The sequence below is a fragment of the Hyperolius riggenbachi genome, chromosome 5, assembly GCF_040937935.1.
Source record: "Hyperolius riggenbachi isolate aHypRig1 chromosome 5, aHypRig1.pri, whole genome shotgun sequence".
In the NCBI taxonomy this organism is placed as follows: Eukaryota; Metazoa; Chordata; class Amphibia; order Anura; family Hyperoliidae; genus Hyperolius; species Hyperolius riggenbachi.
In genome coordinates, this window is record NC_090650.1 from 410,386,034 (window position 1) to 410,404,245 (window position 18,212).

Below are 18,212 nucleotides of genomic sequence, written 5' to 3' on the forward strand. Positions count from 1 at the left end.
CACGTGATGAGGAATGTGCCGATCACGTGGTCTCCACAGTCTTTTGGCGCATGCGCCGTTTTCGTTCTACCAGTATCGAACAAAAACGGCGCACCAAGAGATGCATAACGCGTCTCTATGTAGCGTCCAACTTTAGCACCACCATGCGTTGCGTTAGGGGCACGTTATGCGACCTTAACGTCCCCTAAAATGAAAAGTTTTTGGTGTGAAAGAGCCCTTAAAGAAAACCTGAGATGTAAAACAAAAAATATACGTACCTGGTGCTTCCTCCAGCCCCGTTCAGCCTCATCAGTCCCTGTTCAGCCTCCTGCTGTGCCAGGATCCTTTTTAAATCGGCCCAGTAATTTGGCCAGTCGGCAGGAACTGCACGCGCATGGCTCAGCTATGTGCGCGCCCCTCATTGTGCTCCTGTCGCCGGTGACGGATATTAGAGCCTCTGATCTGAGGTGCCCATATCCTATTCCCCTTCCTGCAAGGCCCTGTGTATTGACCCGAGGAAGCGGCATAGTACCCGTGAAACGAGTTGTCTATTTTGTGTTGTGAAAAAATACTTTTCCAGTACTACTTGTGTTTTTGTCGTCAGGAGAGGTAAGAGATTATATATATATTTACTCTTGGGCGCCTCCATCCTTACGAGTATCCAGATAAACCTCCTTTGGAGGTAACAGGTTTTTTCCCCTAAACTACAAACACAGGAGAACGACCATCAAGGTTCCGGCAGGACCTGGAAAAGCGAGCGGGGACGGTTGATTTCCTGCTGGCTTATAGCATGGTTGCAGGGATCTGCAACCCATTCTTGTGAGTATAGCTGTATATACTTACAACGTCACATTTATTAACAATATTACACCACTGGGCTACTGGTCTCTCTGTTTACGTAGGTATTCTTGAGTACAAGGTCACTACAAGAATCACTGAAAACCTCCTATTGTATACACGGTAGACTGTGATGGGGGCATTAGATTGTGAGCTACACTGAGGGACAGTTTGTGTTATGAATAGTTCAATGTACTCTGTAAAGCACTGTGGAAAATACTGGCAATATAAACATGCAAAAAAGTATAAAAAAAAAAGACTATTACAAATAGTAAATAAAGTTAAAAATATATTTACTTCCAATGTTTCACATTTTTTGTAACATTGATCTTTCTCAATAAACTTATTTTCTGCAGGAATTACCAGGACATGGATAAATCTTGGTTTACTGACAGTTCTCACTCTATATGCAGGTTTTCCAGTCTTATTCCATAGAATATGTTTTAGCACACAGCAAGCAAAAATGGGGAGCCATGGTTAAATAAGGACTGATGGAATTTTTAGCACTTCTGCACTTGCTGGGTAACAGAAAGGTTTTATATGGAGATAATATTAAATCAGCGCTCAGAGACATGTGCCAAAGACGTGTCTTGAACTAAGTTTAAAAACAAGTCAGACTTTTGTCCTGTTTCAATTCATTTTTTTTCTCCTAAGCTTTCTCGTAGGTGATATTTTTGCACTGTGTCAATAAAATGACTTTTAAAACCTCCCACAAGTCATAAAATACTCACAATAATTTTGATAGACCTTTGTCACCTACTTTGCTGTACTTTTTCAATTGTAAAACAAGAGTTTGCTTTCTTAAAACAGAAAGAATTTGCGATAATTCAGGTTGGTTCAAGCTCACTCCAACCTGAATTATCGCAAATTCTTTCTGTTTTAAGAAAGCAAACTTTTGTTTTTCTTAACATCTTAATAAGGGGGCTTTTAGGACCATTGCAGTCCCTTACACACTCCAATGAGTTCTGGGTCACCATGAGCTTGCTGGTTAGTCTGTACCTCTCGGTGTTACAAGCCCTACTGCATAGAGCCAAATTAATCCATGCCATGTACTGATGAGGATCAAATAATCCAAAACAGTCTATATGCATGTTGGATTATTATGGCTCTGTACAAATTAACAAAATGATACATCATTGCATTCTAGCGGTTCTGGAGGTGTGTTTCGCTTCTAAGGGTAACAATGGTTAATTTGCATATATTCAGCAGTGATGCACTGGGAGACATCTCAAGCTCACTCCATCCTGAATTATCGCAAATTCTTTCTGTTGCAAGAAAGCAAACTCTTGTTTTCCTTAGCATTTTAGTATGGGGGCTTTTAGGACCATTTTACTGGTTCACTATGAGCTTGCTGGTTTTTCAATTGTAAAATGCTAAAAAGCTATTTTAACCCTTTCGGGACCAGCTGCCTAACAGTGGCGCTCGGATACCCCTTTTTAAAATCCGAATAGATTCGGATACCCAGATATCCGGATATCGAATCGGATATCCGAATCCGAACTTTTGGGTATCCGAGTAGAATCGGATATCCGAACCCAATATCCGGTCGGATTCAGATACCCGGATTGAAAACCGGAAGTGGCCTTTAAAATGCTTCCAAAACGGTTTGGAAGGTAAAAAATCTCTCTCTCTCTCGGCCTGAATGCCATCAAAAGGGATTTTTGCCATTGAAGGTGATTTGGGCTTCTGCTCGGATATCTGAACTAAATATCCGCCCGGATTTCGGATTTTAGATGGGAAATCAGAGTTTGCTCGGATAGTCTATTCGGAATTGCTATTCAAAGTTCGGATAGTGGAAAAAGTTTGGATTATCTGGGTAACTCGGATATTCGAAATCTTGCTGAGCAGCATTGCTGCCTAACCCCCCTTAAGGACCAGGCTATTTTGCAAGGGGGGGGGGTGCGTTTTGGGGGGGCCAGGCAGTCAGATCACTAGTAGGGCTAAGCTCAGTATGTAGTCCCCAGTGTTACCAGGTGTCCCCCGTATTGCAGGCAGCCTTTACTCACCTCCCAGGCTCCAGCGATGAGCAGCTGTGGACCCCTCTGCTTTGGCCAGCATCCCCACTTGTACTGCCGCTAAGTTCCGGTCCGCACTTACGTCAGAGTGAGGGGGGATGCCGGCCAGAGCGGAGGGGAGGGCCGATAGCTGGGGAAACGGCAGGAAGGTGAGTGTATCCTCTTCTTCCCCCCCCCCCCACCACCACTGCAGCTCTAATAGTGATCACTACGATCCGCCTGCAATGGCTCCTAATCACTGAGGAGAGATGTCAGCTGGCATATGACAGCTTAATCTCCCCTCTCGGTTGCGCACGATCGCGTCAGGAGCGGAAACGGCGGGTGGCGTAAATCCTACGCCGCATCAGGCTAGGACAGCCACAAGTGCGGCATAGGTTTTACCTACGGCAGTCCCCAAAGGGTTAAAGAGAAGATAAAAATGATCTCCTAGGAAAAAAAGTGAATTGCATATGGGCCCTTGTTAATATAATGGCCCTTATTCAATAAATGTTTTCACACTAGTTTTTTTCCTAGGAGATAATTTTTGGGTGATAATCATAATTAGCTAATTACATAATTTTTTTGCAATTACGGTTACACGTAATTATTATTTGGGTATTTGTGTAATCCATTCGTAATTTTGTGGGGTTTTCAGGTATTTTTTGCATAATTTTGTGCTGAATTTAGCAGTTAATAGCAAAGCCCTCATGTATGTTATTGTCAACAAAGTGGCTACATATGCTCTGCTCTGCAAAACCAGCATGCAATAGAAACTGTCAATTGCCATGCATTGGTTACAGTACAGCCGCATCGCACCACGTACAGTGCAAACGGCCCTAACTGTAGGTACCGGATGGAATAAAACTTTGGAAGAATTCACATTGGTGCCCAGCGCTTTACACTACCTTCTTATAGATATTCCCAGATTTTATAAGTGTCTGTGGGCCTGATCCAATTCACTTTTTCTCCATGTTTTCTCCTCGGTGATATTTTCACGTCTTATCAATAAAATGTCTTTTAAGTCACCAGCAAGAAAATACTCAGAATCATTTTGACAGTACTTTTTTTGTGTACTTTTGGGTATTTTTTCAATTGCAGAGCGCTGAAAAGTTATTGTAAACAAAAGATGAAAAATGATCTCCTAGGAGAAACATAGGGAAAACTTTAATTGGATCAGACCCCAAGTCTCTACTGGAACAAAGTTCCCCTCATTTCTTGCCTCTAACTTTTTCACAATAACAAGATAAAAAGTAGTGCGGTTCCACCCCTAAATATGCAATATGTCAAAGTTCAATATTCACAAAATCGGGGATTTTTTTGAACCAGAATTCTCTTGTGTATTCTTCAAACGTGATCTCTTCAAATTGCGGACAATACATGTAGATACAAAACATCAGACTTTCACTTCACGACAAAGAATGCCTGACACGTGTTTCACGGCCAAAAGCCGCTTCCTCAGAGGCACACCGTACACAAAGCATCCGTGGCCCTACGACCAAGCCAAAACCGCAATCTGAAGTTCAGAAAAAGCCCTGCACTCAGCCATGATCCAATAGTCGTATGGGCTGCAAGCATTGGATCATGGCTGAGTGCAGGGCTGTTTCTGAACTTCAGATTGCGGTTTTGGCTTGGTCGTAGGCCCACGGATGCTTTGTGTACGGTGTGCCTCTGAGGAAGCGGCTTTTGGCCGTGAAACACGTGTCAGGCATTCTTTGTCGTGAAGTGAAAGTCTGATGTTTTGTATCTACATGTATTGTCCGCAATTTGAAGAGATCACGTTTGAAGAATGAACAAGAGAATTCTGGTTAAAAAAAATCCCCAATTTTGTGAATATTGAACTTTGGCTCTTTAACTTTTTGCAGGAAATGAGAGGTACCCCCAAAGGGGGCAGCGGTCACCGGACGATGTGCCTCAATCTGTTCAGAAAGACTTGCAAAACAATAAACAGCCATATCAAAAATACGTTCCGCACATTCTTAACGTCCGATCAACTCAGTTTTTAAATCCGAATCACGTCCAATAGAGGATCACTTTGTAGGCTAGTAATTCTCTATTGGACTTGATTCAGATTTAAAAATTGAGCTGATTGGATGTTAAGAACGTGTGGAGCAGATTTTTGGATTAGCTGTTTATCTTGTTCTAAGTGTACTGGCTTCTGATGACTCTGATATTATTATAACTGGCTGACACACTGTTTTATAATGAGCGCTTACCGGACTAATTGTAGGTTTCTGCGTTTGATGCTGCAGATATACTTTTTAAACTGTTCTCCATTCACGAACTGAAAATCTAGAGAAGTTATGCCTCTGAAGAAGCGACCACGCTAAGGGTCGTGAAAAGTGCGCTAGGCAATTTACATATGATTAGCGTGTGTTGAGGACCATTTTTATGCTGTAGTATAGTCTTATAGTCCAAATGCAGGGAATTCCTGACTTGTGAACGCCTGCCAATACCAACCTCCAACCCACCGCAATGCCGGGCACTCTCTGTACTGTGCCCATGCAGAGGAGAACACAGGGACAAACGGAGGACACAAAGGGGCATAGAGGAGGACACAAAGGGGCATAGAGGAGGACACAAGGAGGTCAGAGGCAGACACATAAGGGACACAAGGGGCACAGAGGAGGACACAGGGAGACACAAGAGGTTCAAGGGGGCATAATCCACAAGATGCCCCTTCCCCATGGATGCACCAAGTTTAGTATATATTTTTCCCCTTGGTGTGTGTACTCTAAACCTACCGTGTTTCCCCAAAAATAAGACACTGTCTTAAATTAATTTTTGCTCCAAAAGATGTGCCAGGGCTTATTTTCTGAGGATGTCTTATTTCTGGGGGAAACACTGGTAGTTTTCCTATACAAACTGTATATACTGCATGCCATGCTGAAACACAAGCAGCAATCACAGCGCTTGTGGTTTGCAGATATTGGCTCTCACTTACAAGAAATTGATCCTGCTGATCATTTCTTGCAGACAGAGAACTCTGTCAGGCTCCCTAGAGCTATGATAGGATAAGCTGTGTGTCCTGGGAAGAGGTGAAGAGATGAAGTGCTGCTGATGCTTATCAACAGCAACACTTCAGGAGGGCTGCCTCCAACAAAAACACAAATTGCCTGACACATATACAGGACTGTAGAACTCACATTATACTGCTGCTCTCGTCTCCAGGCTTTGTATTGAGTGTGAATTGCTGGTGTCATGTGGGCTGCTCCTAGGGCTTACATTCGGAGGATGTCTTATATTCCAAGCATGCTAGGAATTCCTGCTACGGCTTATTCTCAGGGGATGTCTTACTTTAGGGGAAACACACACCGTCTTATAGTCTCAAAAATATTCAACATTAATGTACAATATTGTAAAGAGGGTTTCAGCGCAGGAACAGAGGGTGTATGAGGCTACAGGCACCCTTAAACTTTTTGGGATATTCCCTAACCTAAATTAATAAAATTAAAAAAAAAATCACAGACAAGACAAAGGTTCCTTCACCGATTGGCATTTTACTACCAGCCAATCAGACTGGAGAGCCTCTCTTTGGCAATGGAAGGCATGCATTATGCTTTGCTTCTTGAAGTGGAATATAGATGTTAATGCTTGGTTTTAGTCTCTGTAGCATGCGCACCTCCTTATTAATTGCTAGACTCTTTCATTTCATTCCTCTTTTAATGAAACAAGCCTCCCCAACCCCTTTAATCAGTCAGTCAGGGAGTCAGTCATGAGGTTCATCTGGGCGATCAGCTGCGCCGAGCTCTTTAGCGAGTCCCAGACTCGATGAAGAGAACATTAATGATTTAATAAAGTTGATTTAATCAATGTTGCACTCCTGGATTCTGCTTTTAAAATATGTATTTAATTTCACTGACGATGTCCTCATCCTGCAGCTGTTTCTTCAAGTCCAACGGTGAGCGTTCCATGCGTAAAACTTTTCACAAAGGCAGAAATTAAACTTCAGTCTTTAACTTTTCTCCCTTCTGGAAGATCGGGAGCGTTCCAAAGACGAGTCTAAAAAATACCAAGATCATAGCTGGATGTACAGTATATCACAATAACAAAAAAAGGCAAACAAAACATAACAGACTTAAAAGCAAACCTGTGAGGTTTGCAAAGGTCACAATGAGATACTTAAGGCTCATACACACATCAGACCATAGTCTTTGGAAAATGAAAGATCACAGACCAATCTTACCACCCTTCATGTAGTATGAGAGCCATACTCTACACAGTCTATTCTATGGAGCTGAACTCCACATCAGAAAAAAATCTTTGCAAGATGCTGCACACACAGATGCTGTACAGACACAAAAGATCAGTATCTGCAAAAGATCTGTTCCTGCCAAAAATGCATTCCTGCAAATTGCAATGATAGTCTATGAGATCTGCAGATCATCATACACACATGATTTAACTGACATTCATCTGCAGATCAAGCAATCATCCGCAGATCTGAAAATCCATCCTGGTGGATCTGATCAGTTAAATCATGTGTGTATGATGATCTGCAGATCTCATAGACTATCATTGCAATTTGCAGGAATGGATTTTTGGCAGGAACAGATCTTTTGCAAATACTGATCTTTTGTGTCTGTACAGCATCTGTGTGTGCAGCATCTTGCAAAGATTTTTTTCTGATGTGGAGTTCAGCTCCATAGAATAGACTATGTAGTTATGGCTCTCATACTACATGAAGGGTGGTAAGATTGGTCTGTGATCTTTCAGTTTCCAAAGACTATGGTCTGATGTGTGTATGAGCCTTTACCTCGGGAGGGGGAAACAGCTAGATCTTGAAGAGAAACCGTAACTAAGGATTGAACTTCATTCGCAATCAGTAGCTGATACCCCCTTTCCCATGAGAAATCTATTCCTTTTCACAAACGGATCATCAGGGGGCTCTGTATGGCTGATTTTGTGGTGAAACCCCTCCCACAGTGTGATGTCAGGACCATGGTGCTGACATCACACTGTGGGAGCCTTGTTGCATTGTGGGAAATAACAGCTGTTTCCAACTTCCAAAAAAGCAAGCAGCAGCTACTTCCACTGACATCACCTGCCAGTAGTAAAATTGTCGCCATATGATAAATGGCAGAATGTAAATCAGGGAGAGGAAAGATTTTACAATGAGCAAACACTGACTGAATCATTTATACATAATTATTGTAAAAATGAAGCACTTTTGTTCATTACATTATTTTCATTCCTCTTCTAAGTAGCTCTTTAAAGAGGCTTACACTGCCCCCGTACGTCAGCCCGTTCCAGCACTGCAACCCCTGAAGTGTGGTCTCCCTGCGCATGCACACTAGCACTGTCCCGCTTGTGCTCCAGAGGAAATAGCTGAGTCTGATTGGGTCAGTGCTACTGGGCAGGCACAGATATAATTTTTTTCTGAAGAAAGCCTAGCGGGTCTGTGGTACGAGCACGAGCTATCAGGGGTCCCCGTGCTGGACTGGGCCTGTGGAGAAGGACGAGGGAAGCCGCTTTAGGATCCAGAGGTTCCCCCCTCCTGAAGTAAGCCCCCCCCCCCCGTGGGGACACTTTTTGTTGCTTCAGGTCCCCTTTAAATGTATGGATTGCCCCACGTTCTTCTAGCCGTGCTGCTGTTCCCTACTGTGCAGGGGGACACAGGAGGGAGGCTCATAGAGAGGAAGGGAAGAATGATATCAGCCTTCTCCCCAGACTCCCCAATGCTAATCATCGCCGCCAGCTGGAGCCTCGATCGCTTCTGCCCAGGCGTTACATGGTGACGCCTGGTGTGCCCCTCCCGCACCCCACTTAGTACGCCACTGGCCTACACCACTTCCTGTGCCAGCTACAGTCACTCCGGCCCCAAGGGCGAGCCTGCCAGTTTTTGACTCTACTCCATATTGTTAAATAAAAAATACGATGATGGGAAAAAAATACTTCTAAGGGAAATAATTCAAAAGGAAAACATGAGATAAATCTGTCAGGGAACAAGTTCCGGCCTGATGTAAAATGAAAAATATAATTTCTTCAGAGCCAAAGAGAGAACTGTAATAGACTCGGAGGTAAAAAAATGGAATAAAAGATTGTGTGACAAAGCGAGAGAAGAAAAAAATGGCTTTGAGACGATCGGTTATGTCTGGGCAGAACAGCAACTTGGACTTATTTTTTTTAATATTTTTTGGTCATTTTTATCAATTGAACTCTGAAATGACAGGCAGAGACATTACCGAAGAAGAACACGTCTGTAACTCGCAGCTTCCGTGTGCATCAAACACCGAATAAAGGTGACAAATTCAGGAATAAGGCAAATAATGGCTCCTCTCGCACTAAAGCCGCAGATTGATTGAAGCAGAAGTGACAAGTTCAATGAATGGCGAGTCATTATTTCCTGTTATTGACTTCTACTGCACCTCGGCGCAACCTATATATTTGCTTTCAGACATATAAATACGTATTTGGTTTTTCAGAAGTACATCTGCCCACTCTCAGCAGATATAGCCAGCTGCCTCTTCCGGCTCACCAATCATCCGTGGAGATGACATTGTTAAAGGAATACTCTAGCTCACTAATCATCCGTGTAGAAGGCATTGGCCACAATTCACTAAGCTTATCTCCTGTCTTTAATAATTATTCAGAGCGGTTTTCTTACAGTCATTTAGTATTTACTAAGCAATTTACCTCAGGCAGTCCTTAAAATAAGCATTCTGTCCTTAAGTTAAGTAGTGATGTCTAAAGTTCAGGTTTCAATCCTTATGATAACGACAGATTTCTAAGCTTAAAGACAGGATGTTAATTCACAGAGAGGAATGCAAGTGATAACAACTGTAAACTGCGTGAGGAATCACCTGGCCTGAGCTATCGTTAAGTGGTTTATGCATAAGGGGGGGGGGGGGACTCTGTATAGAGAGAAATATGAAGCAGGCATACAGAGAGGGAGGAAAAGAGAGTATGCATACACATACACACACACAGCCGTGCGCACAAAAACAGGCACAGGCTCTTGCTCACTCTCTCCATTCCTGGCTGCCATACACAAGCTGCAGGCTGGCTGTATCATACTGGCAGAGGAGGCAGCAGGAGGGGCAGTGCTACATTCTGCCTGCATGTGCTCCTCCCCTCCCTAGCTACTGCATGTAAGAATAACTACAGCGGTGATAACTTAAGGACCGGAGTGATAAGATAACACTTTCAGGCCCAAATGCAATTAAAGGGCTCCCGAGAAGTAATTAAAATAAAAACTTTCACTTATCAGGGGCTTCCTACAGCCCACCGTAGGCTGAGAGGTCCCCTTCCACCCTCCTGACTCTTATGCGGGTCCCGCTGGCGGCTCTGTTGCCGACGACACCCAGTCCGGTTGTCGGCCTGACAGTTTCTAGTTTTGAAACCTTGGCGCCCGATTTGCGTCATTGTGCTGGCCGCTCAGCGTCATCATGGCGGTCAGTGTGACAGTACTGCGCATGTGCGGTTCAGAGTTAGAAAACCGCAATTTTAGGTACCTGGAGTACGGTGTATGGTGGTTTCAGATGATTGTTGTACCAACTCCACAGCCTGCCCAAGACCACCTCCAATATCTTGGAGGGTGCTGGAACAGTGCTTTCAAATGTTCTTGTGCTCATGCAGCCCTGCATAACCTCATCTGACATGGTGGCGCACCAGCTCACCACGTGACATCCCTCTGATATTTTCCTGTGTGGCTTGCAGCCAAATGAGGTGTTAGTATAAAGAGTATTTGTATGTAGAACAGAGGCGCCAGCAGGAAAAAGGTCAATAACATTTTTAAAAATTGCTTGGAGGAAGTGGCGGGCTTGCCTCCCAAAAGTGGACACGAGATCCTGTCTTCATATAAATCAATACATTTATATGGTACCCCAAAAACAGTGCAATGCGTTTCGCAGGCCCAGCCTGCTTCATCAGGCAATAAACGTGGGGACAAAACAGAGTTTCCGCAATAGCCTCAGGCGCTACACCTGCTATTGCCGAAATTCTGTTTTGTCCCCACGTTTATTGCCTGATGAAGCGGGCTGGGCCTGCGAAACGCGTTGCACTGTTTTTGGGGTACCGTATAGTAAATGTATTGATTTATATGAAGACAGGATCTCGTGTTTGCTTTTGGGAGGCAAGCCCACCACTTCCTCCAAGAAATTTTTTAAAAATGTTATTGTCTTTTATCCTGCTGGCGCCTCTGTTCTACATACAAATTGTGAGGAAACGCGGAAAAGCCGCCGCAAGAGCTCAGAGTGAGGCGGCTGTTTCCGCGTCTAACATGGCGGCACAACGCGAAGAAACCGCCGCATGCCGCATGGGCAGAGCGGTGGAGTCCACATTGGATGCAGCGGATTGCACGCATGGCAAAGCCGCTGACATTGCGGATGGATGCGGGGAAACCGCTGCTTGCTTAGAGAGCAGAGCGGCGGTCCCCGCGCCTGAATCAGTGGTTACATTGCAAGACATGTCTGGTGTGGCTGGGACTGCTAGTCCACACAGGTTCAGAAGGACGCGCGCGCACGCTGAGAGGCAGAGCTTATATGACAGCCAGAAAAGGGTCAGCTGACCAGGCGGGTCAGCTGACATTTTCACCACTTGCCATTGGTCCAGCACTTAGGGGAGGCGCTGGAGAGCGCTTTGCTATATATACTGGGTGCTGGTCATTCTCTGGTTGTCTGCCGTTGCGATCACAACGTGGTAGCACTCAGACCTTGTTAGTATCTGTGTTCTAGCATAGTTTCCAAAGGTGTTGACATCAAGGCGCTCACACCTTAGCATTAGGAATATATATTGTATTATTTGTTATGACCTTCTGCCTGCCTGACTATTCCTCTGAACTCTGATCCTGTACCTTGCTATTTCTGATATCCTGTTGCCAAACTCTGCTCGTTCCTGGACTCTGTATTTGCCTCCTGATTCTGTACCTTGCTAATTCTGATACTCCGTTGCTGAACCCTGTCTGTTTATTGGATTCCGTATCTGCCTCCTGAATCTGTACCTTATCTGTCTGTGTGTTAACGACCTGGCTTGCCGACCTCAAGAACTGGCCTTACTGTTAGAGGCAGTTCCCAGGCCTGTTGGTGACACCCTCCCTTCTCGGGTGTCACTCACGCTCAGCCCTTCCTACTCTCAGCCTAGCTCCTCCCCCCAGGAGAGTCTAGGCCATAGGAAGGAACTTACTTCTGAGAAGTACTCAAAGTATACTGTTGCATCTAACACTCACTTGTTCTATCTGGTGTCCAGAGGTTAGTAGATATATCTGATTATCGGTGATACTGCAGATCACCAATAATCGGGTATATTCTGTATTCCTGGTGAGACTGCAGTTCACCGGTAATCAGATCCTCTCTGTGTTACACCGATCGTTACACAAATACTCTGTGTCCACTACTGGTGGAGGGGAGTGCTACCCCCTTTCTTGTTTCTTTACTACAGAGAGCGACTTCTTAATCCTGAGTGAGGACAGGTCTAATCTCCTCACCTGCCTATTGAGTGGTTGCCTGAATGGTAACCCATGTTTGTGAGTATAAATTCTCTCACTAAACCACTTACCAATTGTCTTTAACATACTACACTATATTGGGCTCTCGGTTTTTTTCTATTTTATTTTTCTATGTTAGTACAAAGAGAGGGGGTGGGGGGAGGGAGGTAGTAATGTGACATGCTTGGGGGTGGAGGGAAGAGGTAAATGACCACTAACGTTACCCATTACTGAAGACCACTATTTCCATAAAGTAACAGCATTAGATCTAGTTTTATCTTCTGCATCCAATGCAACAACAAAAAATTTGTAAAGAGCTTTTACAAGGACCCAAAGCGCATAAGCTTGTCTCAGATCAGTACATAGAGATCTGTACAGGTTAACCAGCTGAGCGGTCTGGACGAGCTCAGCTCGTCCAACACCGCCAGCGGCTGCCGCTCAGGCCCTGCTGGGCCGATTTTAATGAAATAAAAAGCAGCACACGCAGCCGGCACTTTGCCAGCCGCGTGTGCTGCCTGATCGCCGCCGCTCTGCGGCGATTCGCCGCGAGCAGCGGCGAAAGAGGGTCCCCCCAGCCGCCTGAGCCCAGCGTAGCCGGAACAAAAAGTTCCGGCCAGCGCTAAGGGCTGGATCGGAGGCGGCTGACGTCACGACGTCGGCTGACGTCGATGACGTCACTCCGCTCGTCGCTATGGCGACGATATAAGCAAAACAAGGAAGGCCGCTCATTGCGGCCTTCCTTGTTTATTCTGGGCGCCGGAGGCGATCGGAAGATCGCCTCCGGAGCGCCCTCTAGTGGGCTTTCATGCAGCCAACTTTCAGTTGGCTGCATGAAATAGTTTTTTTTTTATTTAAAAAAAACCCTCCCGCAGCCACCCTGGCGATTTAATCAGAACGCCAGGGTGGTTAAAGGGGAACTGAAGTAAGAGGTATATGGAGGCTGCTATATTTATTTCCTTTTAATCAACACCAGTTGCCTGGCAGACCTGCTGGTCTATTTGACTGCAGTAAAATCTACAATAACACCAGAAACAAGCATGTAGCTAGTCTTGTCAGATCTGACTTTAAAGTCTGAAACACCTGATCTGCTGCATGCTTGTTCAGGGGCAATGGCTAATAGTATTAGAGGCAGAGGATCAGCAGGGCTGCCAGGCAACTGGTATTGCTTAAAAGGAACATGGCAGCTTCCATATACCTCTCTCTTCAGTTCCCCTTTAAGTGATCATATTGCCAGACTAAACACATGGCTTTTCAGTTTTGAGTTCAACGTGTCCAGGGTTGAGGCTGTCTTGATTAAGTTTGGCAAGGCATTCCAGAGGGAAAGGGCAGCATGACTGTAAGCTCTGGCTCCAAAGATTTTTAGTTGGATACTGGGGTTGGTCATGTTACTGGATCCTTCTGAGGATGTGGGAGCTGTTACGCAGTTGCAACACATCCTTCCAGTATCCAGTCGTGTAGGGATTTGAAAGTTAGCATGCCAATTTTGAAAAGTATTCTCCATTTTATGGGTAGCCAGCGTAGTGAGCAAAGGATTGGTGTTATGTGGCAATGGCGGGGTTGGCTTGTTAGCAGTCTAGCGGCAGCATTATGTACTAGCTGCAGATGGTATAGGTCTTTATTTGCATGTGGGTGTGCACTACACTCTTTCAGCTGTCTTGCACAAAGCAGAATCGCACAGTCACTCTGCTATAATGGAGTTGAACTCTGACACAGGAACTAGTTGTCTTCCTACTTCCTGCCCTATCACTGGCCATTCAGAAAAGGAAAGAAAATCATTGCTGGCATTTTATCTTTCTCAGGCGCTGCAGCTAACAAAAATCATTTTAATATATAAAAATCCAGTAAAAACACAATAAAATTATACCAATAGCTTCCTTTCAGCGAAGACACACAGTCCACTTTGAGCAGAGAGGCTTCTGGGTAATGGCATTTAACATGGCAGGCCAGCCCGTCAATGCTCAGCTGTCAAAAGTGTGGCATTGACTTCAAAGATTTCCATGTAAATAACATTCCCTGCACATCCATTCTGCTTTTCAGGGTGATTTATTTGTGTCCCGACGCATCAGAACCCGGCAGCGAATGATGAATGCCTGGCCTTTATTCCACCATTTTCGAGGTATTATTACACAAGCCGTAGAAACGCGGGAACACATCATCTCCACAATGGGCTCTAATCTTATCATTCTGCATTAAAATAGAATTTCCTTCCGACTGTACAAATGTAAAACCTCCTTCCAACAAGATCAGGATTGGAACTCGCTAAATAGCATTATCTTTAAAGTAGGACTGTGAGTGAATGTGGCAAGAAAAAAAAGAAGAAACTTCTATACAGCCCAGCATTCAATAAAGACGGCTAAATTTAAAGTCATTTAGTTTATGGAGCGAGTCTTTAACCACTTAAGTACCTGCCTCTGGTACATTAACCTTCAGAAAGACTGAAGCCTCTTGTAAGAGCGCTTCGGTTTTTCAGCGGGGGACACGGATCGGTGATCGGGAACCATGTTCCCATTCACTGATCCCAGGGCTACTGGGGGACACCACGGGTGCACGGGGGGGGGCGTGCCTGCGATCGCGCGCGAGAGCGCCGCACCACAGCAAAGCAGCCGCCCGGACGTGAAGCTCACGGCAGAAATGGTTAAAGCTTACATCTTTTTTTTTTAACCACTTAAGCCCTCGGTCGTTTTCACTTTATGCATCCGAGCAATGTTCACATCCCATTCATTAGCCTATAACTTTATCACTACTCATCACAATGAACTGCTCTATATCTCGTTTTTTCCGCTACCAATTAGGCTTTCTTTGGGGGGCACATTTTGCTAAGAGCTACCTTACTGTAAATGCATTTTAACAGGAAGAATAAGAAAAAAAACGAAATAATTCATTATTTCTCAGTTTTCGGCCATTATTGTTTTAAAGTAATACATGCCTCCATAATTAAAACCCACGTATTGTATTTGTCCCGGTTATTTCACCGTTTAAATTATGTTCCTATCACAATGTATGGCGACAATATTTTATTTGGAAATAAAATAGCATTTTTCCGTTTTGCATCCATCACCATTTACAAGCTGTGATCACTGTGATTGGCTGTGACTGGCTCACAGTGATCACAGGGTCAGAAGCCAATGACATTGGCTCCTGACCAGCTCACGGACCTCTACTATCATAGCGACGGAAGAGCGAGTGGGCTGCAGAGACCAGAGAGTGATGCAATCAGCGGAAGCGTGTGGAGCGTTAATTGAAATTTACGTCCTGGCAGGAATAACAGGTCCGAAACGGCATAGATTTCAATTACCAACATCTGGAAGTGGCTAAAGTACACGTAGAAGGAAAAAAGTGCCCCAGGTGAGTACTTACGCCATTAAAGGCTCTGGAACGGCCTAGTGGAGGAGGATGGGGGGAAGCCTCTGAAAGGATCCGGGGGCTTCCTTCTACAGAGGTAAGTATCTAACTTTGTCTGTAGACATTTTTAGGTCTTGAGTTAATTTATGCTCCTCTCAGTCTGTGCCATGCTGTGACATAGTGTGCAGCGATTGTCACTGGAGATTCCTCCTCTCAGACTGTGGCATGATGTGACATAGTGTGCAGCGACTATCACTAGGGACTCCTCTTCTCAGTCTGTGGCATGCTGTGACATAGTGTGCAGTGATTGTCACTGTGGATTCCTCCTCTCAGTCTGTGGCATGCTCATGCTGTGGCAAAGTGTGCAGCGATTGTCAGTGTGGATTCCTCCTCACAGTCTGTGACATGCTGTGACAGTGTGCAGCGATTGTAACTAGGTATTTTTCCTCTAAGCCTGTGGCATGCTTTAACATAGTGTGCAGCAATTGTCACTAGGGATTTTTTCCTCTCAGTCTGTGGCATGCTGTGACATAGTGCGCAGCGATTGTCACTGTGGATTCCTCCTCTCAGTCTGTGGCATGCTGTGACAGTGTGCAGCAATTGTCACTGGGGATTCCTCCGTTCAGTCTGTGCCATGCTGTGACACAATGTGCAGCGCTTGTCACTGGGGATTCCTCCTCTCAGTCTTTGGCATGCTGTGACATAGTGTGCAGCAATTGTCACTGGGGATACCTCCGTTCAGTCTGTGCCATGCTGTGAAGTAGTGTGCAGCGATTGTCACTGGGGATTCCTCCTCTCAGTCTGTGGCATGCTGTGACATAGTGTGCAGCGATTGTAACTAGGAATTTTTCCTCTCATAGTGACATAGTGTGCAGCAATTGTCACTAGGGATTTTTTTCTCTCAGTCTGAGGCATGATGTGACATAGTGTGCAGCAACTGTCACTGTGGGTTCCTCCTCTCTCAGTAGAATGTTACATTTTCTCTCATCCGCTAAGGAGTAAATGTCTATGATAAAGGCCCCCCACCTGTATCTCTCTCCCCACAACGTCTCTCTCTAAGCTGCCCCTGTTTTCCCTTGCTATTCTGTCAGTCTCTGCCATGCTCTCTCTCTATACTGTGTGCCTCCTAAATTCTCAATTTCTTCACTTACTAAGCCGCAAAAGTCCATCGCTCACTCTTTCCTATTCTAGAGGGGCAGCACCAGTGGCATAGTGGTTAGCGATTTCGCCTTGCAGCGCTGGGACCCCCGTTCCCAGCCAGGTCAACATCTGCAAGGAGTTTGTATGTTCTCCCTGCGTCTGTTTGGGTTTCCTCCGGGCACTCTGTTTTCCTCCCACATCCCAAAAACATACAGCTAAGTTAATTGGCTTCCCCCTAAAATTGGCCCAAGACTACGATACATACACTACACGATACATGCATACACACATGACTATGGTAGGGATTAGATTGTGAGCATCTCTGAGGGACAGTTAAGTGACAATATACTATGTACAGCGCAGAAGATGACGGCGCAATATAAATACTAAATAATAATAATTCTAACTGTGCACAAGCAGACACAATCATGTTACAAATAAAAATAATAGCAGTATAGCGGTAAGGAGACTAACCACTACATCCTGCACCAAGCCCATCAAGAGACAGGATAACGGCGGTCAGAGGTAAGTATAGATGTGTTTTGGACCTTGGCTGGTTTTCAAATTAAAGGAATACTATCGATACCCAAGTGTTCTAAAATGACAGTGTGCAAATAATGTCTAAGTAGCTGTGTAAACATTTTCCTACTTTTCATGATAAATATCAGAGGCAAAAACTGTAATTTATTGAGGGTAGGATTTAGCTATATTGGGACAAATCAATTGCAGAAGGGGTGTCTGCTTCAATGCACAGCCAGTGTTGCATATCAGACTACAGAAAGCAAATATCAAACTCTGAAAGCAAAAACAGTATGAAAAAGCTGTGGCAATTAGTTACATTTCCTCTGCTCTCTTCAGACACTTCACTCAGAAGCACAGGACATAGGAGCTGCAGCTGTTGGGAGCTCTCTTCTCTGTCACACACAGAGCTACACATAGAGTTAACTGATCAAGTGTGAGGGGAATTTCCCCTCTCCTCATGGCTCAGTCAGCCAGTTTTGGCGTCAGTAAAGTTTGAATGTATTTTGCTAACAGTAAACAAAGAAGTTGCTACTAAAATGTATACACCAGTACTTAGCAGCACTTCCCAAACAATTCCTGTGTCAATTAAAAAAAATATGTGAGTCGATAGTATTCCTTTAAGCTGAGTTTGACATCAGCTGTACAAAGGAACATGGAAGTTTGGGCCCCTTACAATAGGACGACCTCACTTTGGTGGAAGGGTCTAGCACAAAATTTCTTGCATGCAAACTGTTTTGGAAGCTAACATCCTGCATTTGTGTAAACTGTAGCACCTGTGTCAGATGCAATTGGGTCCATTTATGCCTCCAAGAGGCTCTGCACACCTCTTACTGTTAAGTTATTCAGATGCAGCCTGGTTTTGGATGCGCTGCCATTTCTGCCTACTGTATACAAAAGAACATCAAGCTGACGTCAAACTGAACACAAAGTGATCAAGTGGCGTTGAATAGATGTCAATCTTATGCAAAACTGACGTC

General features: G+C 44.6%; 1 protein-coding gene across 2 annotated transcripts in view; it reads right to left on the bottom strand.

Moving 5' to 3' along the window:
• Positions 1-18,212, bottom strand: part of SAMD12 (sterile alpha motif domain containing 12) — a 649,400-nt gene that overhangs the window by 301,719 nt on the left and 329,469 nt on the right. Inside the window, exon 5 of one of the 2 annotated variants that reach the window (XM_068237957.1) lies at positions 6,452-6,809. The exons of the other annotated variant lie outside the window; for it this stretch is intronic. Within the exon in view, the coding sequence (XP_068094058.1) occupies positions 6,763-6,809 (47 nt within the window). The 3' untranslated portion in view covers positions 6,452-6,762. Of the gene's footprint in view, positions 1-6,451; positions 6,810-18,212 lie in introns of those variants that run through there. 2 annotated transcript variants of the gene reach the window in all.